The 19,471-nt window shown below is 29.5% G+C and overlaps 1 protein-coding gene across 2 annotated transcripts in view; it reads left to right on the forward strand.

Annotated features, from left to right (window-relative positions):
* LOC118190554 (lysosome-associated membrane glycoprotein 5-like) overlaps positions 1 to 19,471 on the forward strand; it is a 40,903-nt gene that overhangs the window by 12,066 nt on the left and 9,366 nt on the right. For both annotated transcript variants that reach the window (XM_035361290.2, XM_035361287.2), the window contains exons 5-7: positions 2,961 to 3,085; positions 8,801 to 8,920; positions 12,839 to 12,920. In XM_035361290.2, the coding sequence (XP_035217181.2) occupies positions 2,961 to 3,085; positions 8,801 to 8,920; positions 12,839 to 12,920 (327 nt within the window). The remainder of the gene's footprint in view (positions 1 to 2,960; positions 3,086 to 8,800; positions 8,921 to 12,838; positions 12,921 to 19,471) is intronic.

Here is a 19,471-nt window from a genome sequence, read left to right on the forward strand (position 1 = left end):
AGATTGTCAGCTTTTGGCGATATCTAAATCCTGTCCCAATAACAGAACAGTACCTCAGGCTGCATTTTTCACCACACATGTGTTATTGACTTCTCACCTGTTATAGGAAAGTAAAAAAAAGTTTTACTTTTATTGGTACTTACGTATTAACGCAACCAGGCCAAAATTCGCATAAATCGCCAAATTTGGCAACCCTATGTGTTATACGTAGTTTTGTAAAAAGAATTTATTTGTAAAAAGAAAAAATAACACTGGGCGTGTACTACCACAGCAATGGGTTTTCGGCGGAATTTGCCGAGAAAAGGAAGACTTTTTTGGTTACTGTACCTAACAGAAACGCCGTTACCCTCATGGAAAAAATTTGCGAAAATATCAAGGAAGGAAGCATCATTTATTCTAATTGCTGGAAAGGATACAATACAAGTGAGTTCGAAACTGCTGGATTTCTGCATGGAACTGTTAATCACAAATATAACTTTGTGGATCCCAACACGGGCGTTCACACACAACATGTAGAGCGCATGTGGGGCTCAGCCAAATGGCGCAACAAAAAACAAAGAGGAACAGCCCGTCATCATCTTGACTCATACCTTATCGAATTTATATGGCGCCAAGCTCAAGCTGTTAATGGCGAAGATGGTTTTCAATCAGTGCTAAAAGCAATAGCCAAAAGGTTTCCGCCGAAAAAATAATTCTGCAACTTATTCAAATTCGAAACCGGAAGGGTTTAATTGCAATTTTATATTTTAAAACAAAATAATATAAAAAACCGTATTAAAAATTATCTGTAATTAATAAATGTACATTTTCTTTCTATTCATACTTTTTTACTCAAACTTACAAATCGCGCCAACCTGGTTGCGATAATACGTAAGTACCCTTTTATTATCAGTAGAAATACAGTTAGTTATTTTTGTTTCCATCAGAATGGCAAGTGGCAAGTTTAACTAAGTAAACTCTTGATTTTCCTGCAAGTATTAATCTTCCCTTCCCCAGAGAAAGAATTCTTTTAAACCATTAAAAATTATGACTGTTTAATAAGTATTGTATAATTTTAGGGGAGGGAGATTTAAACTAGAATGAGCTAAAATTTTAAAGCAAGCTGCAGTGGTGAGATTGAAGGATACTATAAACAGTGGATTCTGTAAACATGTGTTTGAAAAATGTAAAATATAATTTTTTATGCTTTATATCCTTATTTCTTTTTTTATATAAAATAAAAATGCTTTTTATCCTTATTTTCTTTTTTATATTAAAAAAATATTGTTTTGATGGTTTTTTTTTTTTTTTTTTTTTTTTATTAATCCTTTTTCTTATTCTTTTTCATAATTTTCTTTTCCTTTTTATAACTTGAAATCAACAACATTCTAAAATCAGCACAACCTTATGTGCCAGGATATGTGGATTTTTGATATTCTGTTACAGTGGCAAAAGTGCTTCTAGAACATCTAGAAGATTAATGAGAAATAATGAGTATTTGTATTAAGTACACTTAGAATATTTTCATACCAGTTTGAAGAAACTATCTTCTTATAATATTTGAACAAGGAACATGTTCAAACTCAGGTCCTTTCCATCTCATGATTGAAATATAGATAATGATATTTAGTTTTATTATTATTATTATTATTATTTCCTTGTTGATGTATTTTATTTGAGTTACTCTAATGTCAAATTCCAGTCAATTAGAGTAAACACATATCTACATTCTGTTATTGTTTTGGTAACCGGCAAAAAATTCTTGAACAACATTTGTTTTTGTTAAAAATAGTGTAGTTAATTATGTAGTCATGAATTATTATAGTTGATGTGTTATTACAGTCAAAAGTCGTTAATTCGGATGCCCATAATCCGAAATGATCTATAATCCGGACCTCAAAGCTACAAACTTTCTGCGCATGCGTCAACACATGAGCATAGCGTAATACCTTTACGCATGTGCATATGTGTGTATGCATGCGCATAATACGTTTATGCATGCGCGTTTAATGTATAACGAACGGTATAAGCTAAGCCAAAATTATCTAATTATCTATTTCAGTTAATGTTGCAGATTGCGTTGTTCCTTAATCTTCAAATTGGATCTGGCTTATTATTTTTTGCAGACTGTTAGAGCAATTTCGTAAAAGTAAGCTTGAACTTTTGATTATATCAAAAAGGATTTCCGATTCTGGAGCTGCCAAAGGATCTACAAAACGAAAGCATGTTTCGATGTCCATCAAACAAAAAGTGGATTTGCTGCAAAAATTGGATAAAGGCATATCCTTTTGTTTCTCTAACCATTCCGAAATCCGTTTATCAATTTCACGCTGCTGTACAGGGGAGGGGAACGTCGCAGTGCACAATGAACTGGAAGTTGATCTGTCAGCACTATCCTTCTCTTCAGGGCAGATGTTTTTATTTTATTTGGCGTATAATTCATTACTAAATGTAGTATTTCATCTCGATGTACTCTGTCTTTGATATGATTTAAATCAAATTCATTACAAATATCACGAATACACATCAAATAGTTTTCTGGTTACAATTTTCTAATTTCGACTATGCATAATGTATGCTTTAAGCATGCATGCATTGAAAGAAATGTTTAATAAAGTAAACAAATAAATATTAAGCTTTTTTTTTTTTTTTTTTTTTTTTTTTTTTTTGTAAATTTTGATACCCTTTATATCATAATTGTTCTTTATTTCATAAATTAGGGTTTCATATTTTTAATTTTATAATTTCTGCATGCCATCTTACCAGATTTAAACTGATGATCTATAATCCGGAAAAACCGATCATCCGGGATTGCCGAAGTCCCGACGAGTCCGGATTAAAGACTTTTGACTGTATAAAAAAAAAATTATTTTTGAATTCGGAGTTTCCAGTATACTAGATTGCTTTTAAGAAATGAAGAAATGCAAAATAATACTTGTTGATGCTTTAGACTTTCAGTTTATATTTGTTATTTGTTGTAGAACTTGAGAAAGTGAAATTCCCAAAGGACACATACGCTGTTTTGAATAACAAAAATAGGATTTGTCTTCTTGCAAAATTTGATGCCAGGATTAGTATCACGTATGTCACTGAGCTAGGAGAAGAGGTATATCTGAATATATTTTCTTTCCAATGTATATATATCATAATCGGATGTAGGATAAAAAATATATTTATAAAATAATAAATTCTTCTCAAATTTAAACATGTGGTAACCCTTATCTATTTTTAAAGCTATTATTATTATTATTACTTTTTTTTTTCTTTTTTGAATGAATGAATGAAAGGAAGATGCCTAATGAAAATTATATGCATCTTTTTTTCCCTTTTTTTCACGTATGTCAATTTGCTTGCTACTTTTTCTTCATGTTAGTTGCTAAACATTTAATTAGTAATGGCAAGCAAGTATAATTTACTGAATTTGTTCCTGAGAAGTTATGGCTAAAGATAAATTGATAAGTATTACCAAAATATCACTGATGATATTTGGTTTCTAAGAAAATTCGTGGTATCAAAAATTATTAAAAAATGTGACCTGAGATAACTGATGTGTACGTTATTTTCTGTAAACGGTATGCCTAAATATATTATGCTTTGTTAATAACAATATTTTTTTTAATTTATAATTTATATATGATTATTTGTTAGAACAATCATAACTACTACAAAAACAAGCAGATTTGAAAATATAGCCAAATTTGTCCCTGGTTTGCTTGCATTGCAAAGGTTAAAAGCATTATGGGAAAGAAAATCATTACTCTATCATTATCAAAATTAAGTAGGCAAGACATGGGCTATGATTCATTTGCTATAAACATAATAGACACATAGTACCACATACTGAATGAAATTTTAAAAAATTGAGAGTACTTTTGCATTATGCACTTAACACACTTTTTGGTATTTGTGAAAGGGAATGAAACCAAACCTGTATCCAGACCCAGTGATATCTCTAGAAGAAACTATTTGTGTGTTGTGCTGTGTTTAATTAACACATTTAATTGGGTGTTTACAGTTAAACAAACCTGCCAAAATATGGGGCAGGTGCAGAATGGAAAAGTACCAAATTGAGAAAGGAATGGGTGCATCAGATTATTTAACCCCTTACTAGTCGTGCCCATCTCTCATATGGGCAATCAATATGAATAAATTTTGTTGCACCCGTATCTCACACAGTCTGTGCTTTTGCAATAAAAAGTCAAGGGAATACCAATTTTTATTGCACCCATATCAATTCTATTTACACAGATGGCAGCACAGTACTTGTAAGTTGATTAGATAACAGTAGTATGTAGATTCAGAACATTTTTTATGTTAGAACATATTTTGAAAAGATGCAGTTTCAGTGCTCATCGCTTTTTCGTGTTTAATGTTTATAAAATGAGTAGTTCAAGTGAACAAGGGGAGTTAAGTTTTGAAGAATCGGGAATTGGTTCAGAAGGCGGCTTCCTTTCAGATGCTTTTGATTCTGAAGATAGTGGCAATAGTGAAGATCCCACACAATTTTTACCAGAGCATCAATAAAACATAATTATTTCGGATGTCCCAAGTATTTGTTGTCCTCGTTTTCAGTTCAAATTGTTACCTAAAGTTAATATTTCATCTCAAGCCAGTGCAGGCATTTTACAATATTATGAGCATTTTATAAATGATGAAATAGTAGATATAATTGTAAAAGAGACTAATCGTTATGTTGAGCAATCAGGTAATGTTGTTGGGAAAAGGAAACTGAAAGCTAGAAGAGAATGGAAACCTGTAATCAGCACATGAAATGCATTTGTTCCTTGTGCTTTCAGTTTTCCAAGGTATTATTAAAAAACATGAAGAAAGCATGTATTGGACTAAGAAAACATCAATACAAACTCCTTTTTTTTATAAGATTATGTCATATAATTGATACTGTGAAATAAAAAAAAATACTTGCATTTTGTGAACAAAGATTCTTATGATCCAGAAAAACATCCTAACCCAAAACTCTACAAAGTTTGGTTTATCTGTGAACATCTGAATGACGTATATAAAAAAACAATTACTCCAGAAAGAGATAAAGAGTAGAAGTCCAGAAATCCGCAACGCTTGGAACAGAGGTTATGCGGATTTTAGAATTTTGCGGATTTCAGGACAGAAAAGATAATATTCAGACTAAAAGTGCAAAATAAATAAGGCGTATTAGATACATTTAATTAAATTATTATATACATTAATACAATAATTAATTATATGCATTAAATTATTATTACATATATAAACTGATTATATTATATTGTTCATTTACATTAGGCTCCTCTATTTTTAAATTAGCATGAACTTGAAAGAAGAGTTGAGTTAATCGTCTGCTTTTTTACCTTGATGCAGATTGGAGGGGAAAAAACTCTTATCATGATGTCAATAATTTGGTATTTCAGTTATGACTCATTATTATTTGGTAATTATGACAACATTATCCAGTAACTGTTTTTTCTTCGATATTTCATACTCCATGTTGCGGTCCGGAACCTATAAACTAAATGTTTATATTTTGAGAGGCAACGTGGATTTCAGGAGTTGGTGGATTTCAGGTCGGCGGATTTTCGGTATTTGACTGTATTACCATAGATGAAATGCTGGTATTGTACAAAGGACATTTATCCTGGCACCAGCACATACCCTTGAAAAAAAGCAAAATTTGGTGTCAAAACATACATGCTAAATGAATCTAGTTCTGGTTATATATGGTCATTTATTATATATACTGGGAAAGGTACTTTGTTTCATCCTAAATTCCGATCTGTCTCGGTACCTTCACAAGTTGTTATGACTCGGATGATGCCATTATTGAAACAAGGCTACTGCCTCACCTTAGATAATTATTATTCTTCGCCAGAATTATGTGGTATCCTTTTGACTTATCAAACAGATGTGTTTGGAGCTGTTAGGTAAAACAAAAAGGATTTACCTTTAGCATTGAAAAATTAAAAATTAAAAACTGACGAAGTTGTATCATTTAGACGTGGCAGAATCTTTGCTCTCAAATGGAAGGACAAAAAGGCAGTAACAATGTTATCATCTTTTCATGATTCTAAAATTGTTGAAGTAATGACCCAAAGTAAAAAACTGAAAACAAAACCAAAGGTAGTAATTGATTACAATAAAACAATGGGAGGTGTGGATCTTGTAGATCAATACATTTCTAGTTATCATGTAGCAAGAAACAGTGGGAAAAAAATATTATAAAAAAATATTCTTTTACCTTTTAGACCGAGCCATTTTCAATGCTTTTTAAGTTTATAAAAAAGGAGGTGGGAAAAAAGTCACATTTAAAGTTTAGACTGGATTTAATTCATGAAATAATTGACAAATATCACACTTTTATCAATTTTTCAAGATGAGGTCATCCATCTAGTGAAGCACTGTTTATTTGAATGACATTTTTTGGAACCTATACCACCTTATAAAAAAAGAAAAAGAAAAGAAAAAAAAAGAAAGAAAGAAAACCCTTCCAGAGAATGTAATGTAAAGTGTGTTCATCAAAGAAGAATGCAAATGGAAAACGAATTAGGAGAGAAACAAGGTATTATTATAAAGATTGTAATGTAGGACTGTGCATACCATGTTTCAAACTTTACCATACCTAAAAAAATTATTCGATTTTTGATTAAAATATTACAGCTATTATTGATGTTGAATAAAAGCCTCACCATTTGCAGATACTGGTGTGTGTTATTTAAACGTACATGATTTTTCTCTCTCCAAAATTTATGTGTAATCTTAAAGGCCTGTATTGAAGCTTTTCTGCCAAGCTAGGGTGTAAGAGGAAAGCCAAATAGAAAGTAAAGCAAGGTACTAGCTTAGAAGTCAAACAACAAAAGCCAGCGATATATTTTCAAATTTTCACAGGACTAGTTTTGATGGTTTTACCGAACCATCATCCTCAGCTGCAAAAGCGCAAATGAACGAGATAAGATATAGTGATTAGATGAGAAACAGACAAGTGTCAAGCTACTGGCACCATCTGTTGATGAAACCAGAACTAAAACCTAATTTCTTTAAAGGCTGAAGGCAAAGATAGATTGGAATAAGGGTCGTTAACTATAACAGAAAGATTTTTTTGAATGTGAAGTGCCCCTAGAAAATCTAGTTCACCAATAGAAGATGTTTTTTAAATAATTTTGGCTGCAGAAAAATTGAAAGTGTGATTTTCGGACCAACAATGCTGGGCAACAGAAGACTTCTTCTTAAAGCAAAATTTTAAGGCTCTCTTAGTTTGGCCAATGTAAATTAAACCACACTGGCAAGGAATCCTATAAATACTCCAGGAATTCATATCCGGAATGGGGTCCTTGAGTATGGAACTCGGAATTTTATTGATGGGAGAATAAACGACCCGAAATTTAAATTTCTGCAAAATATGAGCAACTTTATAGCTAATTGATGGAAAGAAGGGAATGACAATAGAATTTTTATAATCTCCTAAAATAAGAGTGTGTCTTTTCGTGTGTTGAGATGAGAATTTTTTAACTGCTTGATTAATAATGGTTGGGTAAAGAGCCCCTGTCAATAGCTACTGCTTTTAAATAATTTAGTTCTTCACCAGGAGATAGTTTGGAGGAGCAAACTAGAAGAGCATGGAAAACATAGGAATAAAATGAAGCTAACTTTTGTTTAGTCAGATGACATGATTTGAAGTGTGGTGGAAGGCAAACTGATGAAGGTTTACGGTAAACCATAGTACTGAAGTTGGATGTGTTACGTGTGACCAAAATGTCGAGAAACGGAAGAGAATAGCAAGTCTCAAGCTCAAAGATGAACTGAATAGCAGGATCAATGGACATTTATTACAAGACATTTTTGCCATTATGACTGATTATATTTCAAAACTCTGCAGTGTATTTTTGTCACTTTTTTTCTTTTCATTTTTACACTGTGATGCTTAAAACTGCAAACTTTTTTTGGGGGTGTGTGTGTGCAGTGTTTTCCTTTTATTTATTTATTTATTTATTGTGGCATTTCCCATCCATGATTTTTTTTTTTTTTTTTTTTTTTTTTTTTCTCTTGAAATCATTGACTGAAGTGGAACAATTGATATAAATCCAAAAAATTCAGCAGAATTTGTTGAGTCAAAAAGTTTTATATAATTTAAACATAATAAAAATTTAAGAATGGTTAAAGTAAGTTTTTTGAATATGAGTTCATAAAAATGGATGAAATAGTTTTCTTTCTACTAGGCATCTGTAAATATGCTTATGCATTCTTTGTCGCTAAAACTCAATAATAAATTTATAAAGAAATTTCGCTTACCTGTCAGATGCATTCTTACCTTTTGTCATTTTCTCTAAATTTTATTTGATGACACAATAAATGGAAACACATATAAACTTTAGTTAGTGTTTCACGTTCGTGTTACATCTCTCTCAGTCACCAAGGTTCTGCACTAGTCCAAGGAATTCGAGTGCACACAGCGCCTCTGGTGCAATACAGTTTCTACAGCATCTATTTATTCCGCATCTCATCATTAAATGAAATCTTATTTAAAAGTTAAGAAGAGGTTGAAAGGCAATTTTTTCCCCAGAGCATCTTAAATAAAGTTTTATATTTGAAGGCTTTAAATTCTTAGGCCCATCTAAAATACACATAAAGTTTAATATTCAAAAAGAGTGATGTTAACATTCTGAATAAAAACACTGCTTGTATGAAATTGCAGATAAATTTTGTACACTTAATTAGAATTAAATATATATATTTTTTTAAGATTTTGTATGTGATAATTGTAGTTTGTAATAAACTAATATTTATCTCTGTAGTTAAATATTCATTTGTAGTAACTGTCATTTTTAATTTATAGCAAGTGGAAGTTACTGTACCTAAAGATGGATATGTAAGAGGAAAATGTGAATCTTCATCAAAATCGCCTGCAGTTTATGTGTCATGGAGAACATTTGTCTTTGGTCTTGTTTTTGATAAGGTATGGATACTAAATAATTAAAATACATTCTCTAAGGATATACTTAAGCATGCAGTAAAATTTCCAAATTACTTGAAAAAATACTGAAAATTAGTAGAATTTTGAAAGTGGTGAGTTTTTTCTTATATTTCAAAATTAATGAAATTACAGAGAAGTCAACAGCAAGCCTGTTTAAAATTTTACATCTGAATTACATTTTGAAAATAATTGCAACACTGTAACATATTAAGGACTATGTTATTTCATGTGTACTATATTAATGTTTAGATCATTTCATACATTCTCCTTATGTGCACTGGCACAAAAGATTTAATCTAGAATAATATAGGATATTTAATCTAAGATAATGAAATGCATTATGGTAAACCCTTGCCAAACACAGACTTGAGGAATGAAATTTTGCATATACACGCCATCTTAATTATCTGTGTTTAATTTGTCCAGTGTGAATTTCAGTTATAGGCAATATGCTACAGAGCATTGGTTGCATTGTGGTATTCCTGCCTAATGAGTCTTTTGAAAATTCATTCAATAATCAAATATTACTTAGAGCAGCAACACTTGAGTTTTAAAATTCTCTTAATTCTCAATAATGCTCAAGGACAGGATGCTAAAGTCTTCATAATATTGCATCCAAGTGTAAAGTTTTTATTCCTTCTAACAAGCACCATTTCCTTAACCACCAATAGATTAAGAAATCATAAAAACATTCAAAGCACATTATTTTTATATCTCTGCAATAAAGCACTAGATGAACGAAAGTTGACACACTTATGGCATTTTGGAAACAACTCAATATAAGGCACTGCATAGAAATGACTAAACTTGCCTGGGAACAAATGAATTCATCAACAGTAATTCTTGCTGGTATCAGCTCTGATCAGAAGTTGTCAACAATTTTAAAGGATTTACATAGATTGAAAATGAAAAGGAAATCATACATATAGGAATAGGCAGCAAAGGATTTTCAGATATGGAAGACGAGAAATCAAAGAATTAGTCAATTGTGAAATGACAAATGAAGAACTGAATGATCTTATAACACCAGCTGACAGTAAAAGCAGCAATAGTGAAAAGCCTTTAATATATTAGAAGTTAAATGAATTATTAAAAAGGGCATAAGAACTGTCTGATTTTGTAATGGAGATTGACACAAAGAAGACACTGTATGAGAGGTAATGAAAAATTGTGTACTCCTTTATGCACATACCACAAAATATTTAATGAGTTGCATCAGAGACTATCCCTGGAAAAAAATCACTATCTATTTAAAAAGTAATTGTATCATGTACCTGCTTATTAATCAGAAATATAAATATTTCAATTAACATTTGTTTCATTTTCCCTTCTCAATTAGAATAATATTTAGGTTTCATTTTTTCCATGGGAAGTTAACTTTGTGGAATGTGGTTTTGCCGTATGTGCAATGTCCTGATGACATAAACCCCTAACAATAACGGTTTACTGTATTAAAATATATTAGCTGCATTTTAGTACTTTTTTGCCATTATTTAAAAAACTCATTTTTTGCATAGACAGAAAAAGAGAAAATTAGTTCCATATGAAACATAAAAGTATTAGAAAGAGTCATAAAATTACTTGGGAGGAAAAATTATACTGAAGAGTAATGAAGAAATACTTATTAAAAACAATCTTTTAACTTTCATTGATAAATACACTAAATGGTAAAAAATAATTTTATTTATCACAGTATCCTCTGTCATATATGACTAAAGATGAAGTAATGAGTCTGCCAACAAAGAGCAATTTTAAAATAAAAGTTTTGGAGAAAAATTTATGGAAATGGAATGTGATCAATCTTATATGTGTAATTTCTTTACTATCTTTTTTCCCCCTTCTTTAAAAGTCTGTTGCCCACAGCAGCCAAGTGATAAAGTTACTGAATACTGGTAGTTTGGTCTGGGGTTAAAATCCCAGTGAACAGGCTGGCTGCTTCATGGTTTTACCCAAATGCAATGTGTATACAAGCCAGTTTTCCATAGAAAGCCTTTCATGAAGATATCCCTCTCCTTAGGCAGATAGCCAGTGAATGTTTTGGCATAATTAAATAAACAAAACCAACTACTAAAAATCTGTTAATGTCTTGCTAGACACTAACACACTAGGTAAACAAAGCACAAATTTTGAATTTCAAATTTGGTTTGTATTTATTTTATGTTTTGTGTGAACTTAATGAAATTTTGATTAACAAACATTGTAATTTAAAAAAGTGTGATGCCACTCTCCAAAGCATAAAATATATGATTTTCAAATTTAAAACTCGGGGATTTAAAAGCATTCTGTTGCCATTCAGTGAGACTGGGTTATTTAAAACCATTATGTACTTTTTCTTTTTTACAATAACTACGTTAGGTGGTTGGCTACGAAAGCAACTAGAATCATCGTAATATGAAATGAGTATTTTAATGTTTTATCAAACATAATCCCCGCTTCTGTAGCAATTTTTTCCAGCAATATTTTATTGCAGCTGAATATGTAGAATAAAATGACAGGCAAATTTCATTGCTAATAATTTTTTAAAGAAAATTTGTGATACTTTTGTTTTTAAGAATTATTTTTTTGTCTGTAGTAAAAAAAAGGAAAGAGAGATTTCAAAAGGAAATAAGCACTAAATCCTATATGTGCCTTTAAAAAACAATATGACATTAAATTTAAAAAATGAACTTTTAAAGTGAAAAACTAAGAAAATATATATACTTTTAAAATGGGCAAAATTGCAAATTTCATTGCAAATATTTAGTTCTAAATACCAATTAGTTCTTAAATTCTCTTGATTTTTATATTAAATTGAAAATAAAACATATAATGAAGAGAATACGATTATGAAATACAATAAACACTAAACGTGAAATTTAGCAAGGGGTGGGTTGAAAGAAAATAGCATATAAAAGGAATGGCGGAAGACTAAGCATAATTCCATTGCAGGTAATTCTTATTAGCAAGAGAGAAAATGAGATAAATAAAAAAATAAATAAGTAAATCAGTACTAAAGTAAAAATCTGTGTGCAAGACAAAAATAATGTAGCAGATAATGACATCGTATCCTGGAAACTGTGTTTCCGAAATAGGTCGCATGATGTTAAATCAAAGTTGTACCAGAATTAATTTTTTTTTTAATCCTAGAAAATCGCCCACTAGAAGGTTGCATCATTCTTGTTTCAAAGGGGTTGGAAGTTCGTTATAATCGGTAAAATTTTCAAGAAACCTAAGAATTTAAATGTAATAAAAAACATTGAGGTATTTTTGGAAAATCGTTGAATTTCATTAAAGATTCAGAACAAATTTCATTAAAAGTTTTTTTTATTTCCTATTCTATCTGATGATACAGTTAATAAAATTTGAAAATTGTTAATTCATTTGTAAAGAGAAGATATGCACAAAAATCCATAAAGGCCATTTCAATGCTAAATTTTTTTAAAAAAATCAGAATTCAAAAAAGTTGCTTCAAAGGGCATGTTTGCTCTTCAAACAACATATGTTCCAAATTTTTGAAACTCTGAACCATTCCATCTCTGCATTATGTGATATACAGACGGATGAACTCCCTTTTATTATTATAGATGTCAAATTTAAACTTCATACATACACAAATATTAGGAATGTATGTTGAAATATCTTTTAGCTATTACACAAACAAGATTTTTTAACTCTTTTGAATGGGCACTGAAAAGTTAGATTATTTTGCAAGCCATAGAACTAAACTTAAATGTTGGAAAGTGTAGCTTTGATGAAACATTATACTTTACTCTTTAAATTCTGAGCATTTTTTCATAAGAATAATGTTAAAATTTTTTAATAAATTTTTCTCAGCTGAAATTAATACACAAAGTACTAATTATTTTATTTTGTATATGTGCTGTTAAATATCTAACGTTTGTTCCCTCCCCCTTTTTTAAGACAAATGGTAGCATTTGGATTGTAAATTCTGTGGAACTAACTTATAATACATCAGAACCAATATTTGATGGAGCTACAAAGGGTAACTAGTTATTAATATTTGCATGCATTTAAGATTTTCCATATATAGTGAAAATTATTTTATCAATTTAGTGCTTGCCAAATTATTTGCATTTGTTCTGGAGTGTGATGTAAGTGGTAATTATATTTGAGTTTGTAGTATCGATTGTTTGTGCTTTCTAAAACTAAATCTTTTTAATAAAGTTGAAAATTTTATGCATGGTGTTCTTATGCATAAAGCAAAATAAAAGTGGTAAAATAGTTTTCCATATTTACATCTGTTTTTTAAAAATACAAATATCAATGGATGATTAACCTGGTTTTCCTTTTTCATGTATTTGACATTACACATAAAATGTGTTAATAAGCAGCAAATTTTAGTTTGTTATCTGTAATTAATTACAGTAGACCTTAGATTAAACTAAGTAATCGGGACCAAAACCACCCCATATAATTAAATTCTTAGTTAATGGAGAATACATTTCAAGTTGCAGCAGTTTTTCTTTTGGTAAGCTTTTCTTTAATATTTTATTTGAAATTCTAAAAATAAGTGCTCATATATTGCTATTAATATTTTAACAAATTTTTATGAGTAATTAAAAAATGTTTCCTTCAGTTAAAAAAGTAATACATATTTACTGCACGACAAAAGTATCCATTGCTCTACATTAATTATTTTACTTCAGGTATTATGTTATCAATTTTAAGAACTTGTTCATTTGCTAAAAGTACACCATTAATCATTAGAAATTAACAAGATTTGACATATTACAAAAATGTGTGAACACTCTCTATATTACATTTAAAAAAAAATTTCTTTTTTTGAAATATGAGTTCGTATGTGATGCTAAATTTGGCGACTTAACAACATTTTGGCAGTTTCATGATCAGTTTGTGTACAACATTTTTTATTCAGAGATTTGCGAATTTTTGGAGGATTTTTTTACAAACATTGTTAAATCTCATTAAGTAATGATAAATTAAAATTACATTTTAAAAAATAACATATAAATAAAACATTTTTATTTTCTCCTGTCTTATTTTAAAGTGACATTACCTTTCATTTTTGGGACTTGGGAATATTTTGATTTTGAAAAATAAACAAAATAATAAATACTGTAAATATAAAACATGCTTTCTGAAACACTTTTGAGAATAAAACAAAAAAGCTTCTGTAATTATTTTTAAATTAATTTTATTTGCTTTCTTTTAGATTTTTTCAGGATGAGAGTTTTTTTCGATGTAATTATGTCAGAATGTTTAATGTGTATGGGTTTTCTCTTGAAAGTTCACTTCTCTTTTCTGAACTCTTTTGGGGTTACCTCCCCCCTCTCCAGAAGTCATGAAGCATTTTGCTGTTACAGAATTTGTATTGATTTTAGACCTAGCATCTCGTAATTTAAATTAAAAGGATTTAAAGGCAAGATTTAAAGACCTACAGTTCCAGAAAAATGTGATGAAATGAAAGATGTCTTCATGGTTGTTTCATATGAAATTTGTGATGAATGTCTTAACTTTTTAAGAATTTTTGGAAGAACAGTGAAAACAAAATTATTTGAATCTTCTGTTTTTCTTCCCAAAAGTCTTTTTCTTAACATGTTTATCTTTTCTTTATTTTCTTATCTTTTCACTAGACACAAGCATTATAGTAAGGAAACTAATTGAAAACCAACAATTTATCAAAAAATTCATCTTATATGTGTGAGTGAGCCATACATACCTCAGCACCTGCCTTAAATTCTAAAATTTTTGCCATTCGTAAATTTTGTTACTCAGTGCTTCACTAAATTTTTTAAATTCTGCCATACTGGCTCTGGTGTCGGCCTTGATCTTATGTCATTTCATGATACAATCAAAAGTCTTTAATCCAGACTCGTCGGGACTTCGGCGATTCCGGATAATCGGTTTTTCCGGATTATAGAGCATCAATTTAAATCTGGTAAGGTGGCATGCAGAAATTATAAAATTTAAAATATGAAACCATAATTTATGAAATAAAGAGCAATTATGATCTAAAGGGTATCAAAATTTACAAAAAAAAAGCTTAATATGTAGTTGTTTACTTTATTAAACATTTCTTCCAACGCGCGCATACATAAAGCATACATTACGCATAGTCAAAATTAGAAAATTGCAACCAGAAAACTATTTGATGTGTATTCGTAATATTTATAATGATCAGGAATTTGAGTTAAATCATATCAAAGACGGAATACATCGAGATGAAATACTACATTTAGTAAGGAATTATAAGTCAAATAAAATAAAAACATCTGCCCTGAAGATAAGGTTAGTGCTGACAAATCAACTGACAGTTCATTGTGTGCCTCAGCCCCCCCCCCCCCCCGAGAGCAGCGTGAAATCGATAAATAGATTTCGAAATGGTTAGAGGAACGAAGGATATGCCTTTATCCGTTTTTTTGCAGCAATTCCACTTTTTGTTTGATGGACATCGAAACATGCTTTCGCTTTGTAAATCCTTTGGCAGTTCCAGAATCGGAAATTCTTTTTGACATAATCGAAAGTTCAAGCTTACTTTTATAAAATTGCTCTAACAGTCTGTAAAAAATAATAAGCCGGATCCAATTCGAAGATTAAGGAACAACGCAATCTGCAACATTAACTGAAATAGATAATTAGATAATTTTAGCTTAGCTTATACCGTCCATTATACATTAAACACTCATGCGCAGAAAGTTTGTAGCTTTGAGGTGTACTGATGTTGCATAAGGTGGGGAAAACATTAATTTTGCTGATTTTACTTTTAGATTTGGTGAGTAAGCTGGCAAATTGTCAGGAAATAGCGGAATCTTCCTCTCTCTCTCTCTTTTTTCCCCTTCTCCGAGACATAGTTTTATCATGAGCAATCGACCATTCTAGTATTATGCTTTGTTTCATCCATGACTTTTTATTGTGATGCCAATGGCGTGCTAATGATTTTGCATTGATTTGTTTGAAGTATCTTGTTTTTTTGGCCTTTCCAATCACAAGTGGTTGCTTGAACTCTTGTAGCATGTTAACACAAAGTAGTGCAGTGAGACATTTCTTGGAGCTTTTACCACCAAAGCACTCTTCTGCTTTGAAGCATAGAGTTTTACTGCACAAAATTCGATAAAATAATCCTGTTTCATCTGCATTGTAAATGTTTTTAACCTCAAATCCTTCACAATATTTTAAGTTTTTTTTATTCGGTCTGTTGCATTTCTAATTTTTCCTCACCACAATTTGTCTTAAAAGTAATGCTATGTCTTTGCTTATTTTTGTCTGATTAATCATTTGCTAGTCTTTGAATGTTCATTTTAATTAGTAATATATAATATTTTTTCCCTCTATCCTTTAGCACATTTTAATTATTCCAAATTTCTGCTTTAAATCTGTCAAACTAAGCTTTTCAATTTCTGCTTCATGAATTAAATCAAATTTTTATTTTAATATTAATCTTTTCATCTTTGAAGCCATGCTACATAACATATGTAAAAATAAACTTGAGTACAAAACTACACTTCTTTTAACCTACAATCCTAGCAAGAACTAAGAATGATAGGAATTTTCACTCCATTGGGAGATCCCTGTATCTTGACAGGTCCAGTCATCTCACCATCTTTTCTTTCCCACTGGTCCTTGTCTTTGATTGCCTTACCAACATGCTAACGCTATTTTCTTCCCACTACTGAGAAATGTAGCAAAAATAATTGGATTCTGTGAATGTGAAATATCCTTTTGATTGCACCACAACTTTCTTTTTCTCAATATATTGTCTCCCTTTTCTCTCCTGAAAATCAGTTTTCTAAGGAGAGGGATTAACTTTCCATTTTATTTTTCTTTTGTCACAAAGCTATCTTTCACTAAGCACAAACTTGCCTTTGAAACCTCAGAAGGCTACTAACAAAAACTCAAAAGATTACTACAGCTATTTTTTATTTATATTTATTTCTCTACCTCTATCTTATTTTTTTAATTGTTTTCAGTGTCCCTTAATAAGTAGCAAAAATATTAATATACCTATTCAATAGAATTGTCCCTTATAGGAAATACTGCTGTGTATATATAACAGGTATATAAACTTGAAGCATCTCAGTTAAAATTAAATTAGAATCAAAGCAAGCCAGTTCCTCTACAATATTAATAATTGCAACCATGGATAAGAGGTTTAACACTTTATATAAACATATTAAAATTAAAATTAAAACTCATCTGTAGAACTAACTTGAAAAATAAAAATGTGAAAAGGAAAAATATGCAAAATTATAACAATATAAAAATTAATCTCCTTTTACTGAAACTCTAATTCAAAACTTAATCAGGGGGAAAAGAATTAAAGTTTCATAAAAGTCAATTAATATGCTTCGAAAACATGTTTTGTTCTTTTGGCTCATTTGAGATCGAAAACTGAAAAAAGATCCAATTAAATTTTCATTCAAGACATCAAACTTCATCTAAAACCAATAAATCGAATCTAAAATGTATCCAGAATTTCCCTACATGCTTTTGAAACACTTGGAAAAAGAATAAAACATTACATGTGCCAAATTGACTGCTCAAAAGCACAATAAAACTTTATATTATGCATCAAAAAAAATTATTATATTTATATTATGCACCACTCAAAAAAAAAATAAATTAGTCAAATAACATTATATGTAAATCCAGCATTCAAAAGCCGGATTAAAGAACAAAATAAAATACAAATTAAAGAACAAAATAAATATACTTTAAATCAAATTGTCATTTAAACAACACTAAAAAGTTGGGTGGTCCTCGATTATGCGATCCTAAACTTTTAATATAAAAAAAAAAGTAAAACTTTTCAGAAGAGATTTTTATAAATAATATAAAATCTAATCTGAGCCTTAAACAGCTAAAAACTGAAAACCTATTTGAAACAAACAAATATTGAACAAAATGTAAACTTACTGAAGTCTAAAAAAAGACCTTCTTTTTCCAAACTGTGTTCCTTACAAAAGAAAGTTAAATTCAAGGCTATGCTGGAAAAGCAAAAAATTTACACTTCTTGGAAAAAGTATACATATATATATCTATATTTTTCTACTTATATATATATATATATATATATACAGTAGTAAGTAGTAGTAGTAGTAGAAAGTAGTAGACAAAAAGAGAGACCTAGTTGGTCAAAAAAATTTGTGCATTGAGCTGCAAATTTTAAAATATTAGCACAGAAGAGAAAAGTAAAATTTTGCTAATGCTAAAGTACATTTTATATTGCAGTTCCAGAGCACCCCAGTAACATCAAGTAAAAGTAAAAGTAATAATACAATACTAAAGCAGTTAAAGTTTACATGAAAAAACCTCCTGAAATAACCTACTTAACAATATAATCTACAAAAACAAAATTGGAAAATATAAAAGACTAAAAAAAATTAACAACCTAAAGAACATCAATTTTGTTCGCAAATAATCAAAAACATTTTAAAGACAAAGAAATCATATACAAAGAATTGCAATAAATGGTCACTTGCCCAATTCAAAGTTTATCACAAACTTACCAAGGGAAAAGCATGAGAAAGCTCCAATTTAGCTAATACCATAAGCACATTTCGTCAAACGAAACAATTGAGACTGAAAGCAGTAATCCATTAAAAAAATTATTTAATTAAAATCTTATTTTAGTAATGTCTCAATAGCTTCGTTTCTTTTCCTGACGTGCTTGCAATTAAAATTAAAATTAAATAACAAAATAGAAAAAAAAATTTTTTTTTAATTTTGTTTTTGTAGATTATATCGTTTAATAGTTATTTCAGGAGATTTTTTTTACGCAAACTTTAACTGCTTTAGTATTGTATTATTGTTTTTACTTGATATTACTTGTGTACTCTGGCACTGCAGTATCAAATGTGCAAATTTTTACTTTCGTCTTCTGTGCTAATACTATATATATATACAGTACAAAGTCCGTAATCCGGACGTCCATTATCCGGAATTATCTATAATCCGGACCTCAAAGCCAAAAACTTTATGCATGCACACGTTGAAAGAAATGTTTAATAAAGTAAACAAGTAAATATTAAGCTTCTTTTTTTTTGTAAAATTTGATACCCTTTAGATCATAATTGCTCTTTATTTCATAAATTACAGTTTCATATTTTTAATTGTATAATTTCTGCATGCCATTTTACCAGATTTAAATTGATGATCTATAATCCGGAATCGCCGAAGTCCCGACAAGTCCGGATTTCTTATAGTTTGACTTTTTTTTATTTAACTTTTAATAGTTTATTTAATTTATAATAATAATATAATTTATTTTTATAGACTTTTTTTTTTATTTAACTTTTAAATTTCTTTTATATATGTTTTGAAAAATTTATTATATATGTTTCTTTCATTATACTTGTTTTTTTTTTTTTTTTTTCATTATTTTTTATTGATTTTATATAATTATTCAAAATTTAAATATTGATACTAATTAATGTATGTGAATATTTTACCAATCATTTTATTATAATTTTTGTAGATTTTTGTTCCTGTTTTGCCGTTTTTGTTTGTGTTTACTTAACCTGAATTAGAAGGTATATCCAAAGTGTTTTGTTTCTTTTCAGTAAAATATTTTAT

Source organism: Stegodyphus dumicola, chromosome 4 (assembly GCF_044657685.1).
Source record: "Stegodyphus dumicola isolate Sdum_Otavi_A_Nest chromosome 4, ASM4465768v1".
In the NCBI taxonomy this organism is placed as follows: domain Eukaryota; kingdom Metazoa; phylum Arthropoda; class Arachnida; order Araneae; family Eresidae; genus Stegodyphus; species Stegodyphus dumicola.